This window comes from Nematolebias whitei, chromosome 1 (genome assembly GCF_014905685.2).
Source record: "Nematolebias whitei isolate Nwh7 chromosome 1, NemWhi1, whole genome shotgun sequence".
Taxonomy (NCBI): Eukaryota; Metazoa; Chordata; class Actinopteri; order Cyprinodontiformes; family Rivulidae; genus Nematolebias; species Nematolebias whitei.
The window spans coordinates 87,552,142-87,556,583 of NC_056498.1; the positions used below are offsets into that span (position 1 = coordinate 87,552,142).

At 43.5% G+C, this 4,442-nt stretch overlaps 1 protein-coding gene across 1 annotated transcript in view; it reads left to right on the forward strand.

The window, feature by feature from the left end:
• The first annotated feature begins 908 nt into the window (after nt 1-908).
• ltbp1 (latent transforming growth factor beta binding protein 1) overlaps nt 909-4,442 on the forward strand; it is a 248,462-nt gene continuing 244,928 nt past the window's right edge. Inside the window, exon 1 of the mRNA XM_037681018.1 lies at nt 909-1,041. Coding sequence (XP_037536946.1) covers nt 989-1,041 — 53 coding nt within the window. The 5' untranslated portion in view covers nt 909-988. The remainder of the gene's footprint in view (nt 1,042-4,442) is intronic.

Sequence of the window (4,442 nt, forward strand, 5' to 3'; positions counted from 1 at the left end):
CCACTGATCCACTGAACCACTGAACCACTGATCCACTGAACCACTGAACCACTGATCCACTTGATCCATTGAACCACTGATCCACTGAACCAGCTTTAGATGTGAACATGTGCAGACCTGCTCTGAGAACATGTGGAACTTGATGGAGGTTGGTGTTTTGGACTGCACCGGTACTGGTGGTACTCCAGCTGTTCCTCAGAACTTTTATTCTTTGAATTGTTTCAAGTGTATGTGCACACACGCACACACACGCACAGTTGCGCTCCTGGCTCTGACTTGTGGAAACTTGGTGGAAGTGTGAGTTATTTGGTCTTTCCTCGTCTGCACTGAAGTCTGGATCTTACTGGGTCTGGGTCTGGGTGTGGGTGTCGGGAGGGGGTGGGGACAGACCCTGCGTGGGTGTGGACTCCTCCTCGGTTCTCCTGACACCCCCTGGGCCCCAGGAAACTCCCTGCACCCACCCCACCCGCTGCTGACGTCATGTCTGGAGGCAGGCTGCGGGTCTTTGCAGGAGTTCTGAGTGTTCAGAGTCAGATCCGGATCCGAGGGTCCAGCAGCGTCAGGAGGACCCGGCAGCTCACCTGAGGTTCGGCTGGACACCTGGAGCTCTCCTTCATTCACTTGTAGAAACTTTCTTCCTGTCAAGTGAAACTTTTCTCTTCTTGTGGCTCAGCTCAAGTTTTACCTTCATCCAGGAGTTCTGACCCGCAGGAGTAAAGAACCGAACCTTTTTTCTTTCCTCTTAAACAAACTGGTTCCGAGCTTGTTTGTGGACATGTCTTGGACCTCACTGGGCCTGGTCCTGTCCTTCTTCTTTCTGGCTCGGGTCGGTGGTTCGGAGAACCGGCAGGCGGGCTGGAGCGGCTTCAGGCGGCTCTACTTGCTGCAGCACGGGCCGGCACCGGTACCTGGGCCCGGTTCGGCCGAACATCCGCTCAGGTATAACGTGCAGCTCGGCGGCTTTAGTGGGCCGGTTCGGACCCGCAGGATGGGGAACCAGCAGGAGCAGAACCAGCAGAACCAGCTACTGAAGCTGTCCGGGTAAGAGCCGCTGAGGGAGGGGTTAATGGACCAGAACCACTCGGTCCAGAATTCTGTCCGACCCTGATTAGACTTCTCTGACGTCACATCAGGACTGAAAGTTTTAGTGACATGAAAAGTGGACTTTTCTGAGTGAAACCAGTTCTGTTAAAAACTCACCTGGTGCTCGGGTACTGGTTTACAGACCATTGTTCTGGTTCTGTCACTTTTTTTTTTTTTTTTTTAATTTGCAACAATCCATCAAAACAATCAGCTCATCAATAACTGATTTCCATCAGCAGCTCTGATTTCTGATCAGAAAACTCTGGAGCTTTTAGAAACATGAACCAGGAAAAATAAAGTTGGACTTTATGACCAAACTGGACTTTTTTTAACTTTGGGTGGTTTTTGCACGAGTCACATGCATCTCTGCGCACAAACTCTTACTCCACCAGTTTAGATACAACTGACAGCTCTGATTGTTGGTGTTTCTGTCAGAATTCACTCATTTGGTTTCCTCTCAGACGCCTGCAGAGTGGGTGCACACGTCCAAACTCTCACTGATCCATCATCCCAAAGCTCAGATATTTCTTTTCTATACAGGAACTCATTTTTGACTTGTAAATGGACTGTACTTATATATCACCTTTCTATCTGATCAAGATACTCGAAGCTTTTTACAATCTGTGCCTCATGTACCCATTCATACAACACTCTACTAGATCTATACAAAGATAATTGAACAAATCAATCTAAAGAGACTAATCAGAGCTTTATCACATTCATACACTGATGGGACACACATCAGAGGCTGTGAGGGGTTCAGTGTCTTGCCCAGGGACACTTTGACATGTGACTGCTGGTGGATTCGAACCCCCAACTCTTGCATTGGAGGACGACTGCTCTAACCACTCAACCACAGCCGCCCAAGAGTAACTGTACAAACGTTTATACGCCTGATTAATAAAACATAGAAGGAAAACATATACACACACACACACACATACACGTATATATATATATATATATATATATATATATATATATATATATATATATATATATGAGGTTTTGAAGTATTTGCTCAAATTCATTCAGAATTTTACGATTACATGTAGAGTACACTTTCAGAACATAAAGACTTCACATTTGTGTTTCATGTCAACAACATGAGGAGTGTGTGTCTGAGCTTGGCTTCAGACAGAGCAGGGACGTCTGCCCACCCAGTCGCAGGTTGTGAGACCACCTCATTAAATCTCTCACGTGTCTGCACCGTGATACAGTTTAACAAACAGCCACCTGCCTGTTGAAGGTGGCCACAAGTTCAAGTAGGTTTATTGTCACTTCACCACATGTAGTGCATGAGGTGGAACAAAATTGCGTACAGGGTCCCAGTTACATCCAACTATAGCAAAAATATAAACAGTAAAAAGAAACAGTAAATAAGGATCTAAGAGATAAACTAAGATATACGCTAAACGAATGCCAGATGATACGCTAAAAGATCTAAGATAGTCAAAGTTTCTTTATTTGTCACATGCACCACATGTGGTACATGTGGTGGAACAAAACTGTGTACACAGTCACAGTTACATCCAACAAAAGTATAAAATGTAAAAGAAAAACAGTAATAAGATCTAAGATATGAACTAAGAAATACACTAAACTAAAAACACTAAGCACTAGGAGCGTAAATCAATACACCAAACAGCAGCACGGACATGAGTCTGTGCGAGCAGATGTGGACGAATGAACACAGCAACATGAAACAGATCAGCAGCATAAGATCAGCAGCATGGATAATCAGCAACACAAATCAACAATCAAGTGGTATTACAGTATTTTTTTCACAGTGATTATTCTGGTAGGAGATTCATGAGTCTAACAGCCTCAGGGTAGAAGCTGTTCCTCAGTCTAGTTGTTCTACACTTAATGCTCCTCAACCTCCTTTCTGAGGGGAGCAGGGCTAAAAGTGTGTGTGCTGGGTGAGTGGGGTCCTTCATGATGCAGGTGGGCCTCATCCTGCATCTGGAGGTGTAAATATCTGTGATGGTGGAGAGACTGACTCCAACATCTTCTGTGCAGCCTTCACCACTCTCTGCAAAGCTTTTCTTTCTGCAGCTGTGCAGCCTCCATGCCTCCAGCCTCACTAAACACGAATAATGTAAAACAGTACGGTGTAACAACAGCAGCACGAACATGAGTCTTTGTGAGCAGATGGGTATGAATGAATACAGCAGCATGAGCAGAACCAGATGTTTGGCATCAGCAGCACGTTTAGAATTCTGCCGTGGTGGTGGTACGGTGGACGGGTGGTTGTCAGAGATCCACAAATGTATGTCAGCCATGACAGATACTGTACATTACCTGCACATCAGACCTGGGTCTGCGGAAATTTTTTGAAGGAAGACCTGCTGATCACTTTAGATATATAACTTTTCAGTAACTTTGTGTGGCAGCACAACTATTATTATCTGAATTTAAAGAAGGTGATTATTGTCCCAGTCAGCTGTAGTTTATCGTTATATGTAGCAGAGTGACATGCACCCTGTTAGAGAGGATCACACGGGTACATATGGACATTATTCAGGTTGTCACCTCTTGACAAAATCTGGTTGTCTGCAAAAATGTTTGGCCACCTTTACAATAAAGAAGGCAAACAAATCTCAAGAAAAATGAAATTCAATAAGTTTAAGTTTCACTTAGTTTACTATATACTGTACAAATGTTCTCAGTCAGCCATCTTGTGGACTTATTTGAATTTTCCAAGCTACACAGTGGCAGACTCTTTCAGGAGCTTCCTCGTTCTCCTCCTCATCCTCTTCCTTGTCATCACACTTTGCAAGACAGGAACTTGATAGGCAGAGATTAAAACAGAAAATAAAGTAGTTTTATTTCATTGTTTTATGCTGGATGCCCTTCCTGACACAACCTGGGCTTGAACCTGCAACCTCAGGATTACTAGACCATAGCATTGACCACCAAACTACCACCACCCTCCTATACAGAGTATATATTACTTTATTTATTTTTTGCCATACTAACAGATTTCTCTCCTAAAATGATCATTTCATTCAAAGAGATTATATTTACAGGATTTCACTTCATGTAGTAATTTAATACTATTTGCTTTTCATATTTGATCATTTATTAAATTACATTTGTCCTGGTACAGTTACTGTATCTCTCAGTATGACAGTAAATACCATCAATTTTAGCACATCCAAACAACCTCAACACCTTGTTACTGCTGAAACACTAAGGATCTGAATGTTGCAGATATTTATGATAAACTGCAAACACCTGACACTGACTCTCACAGAGAGACAAACCTTTGTGAGTTTTTGGGGGAAATGAAAGGTAAACAGAGACACACATCCATCCATCCATCCATCCATCCATCCATCCATCCATCCATCCAT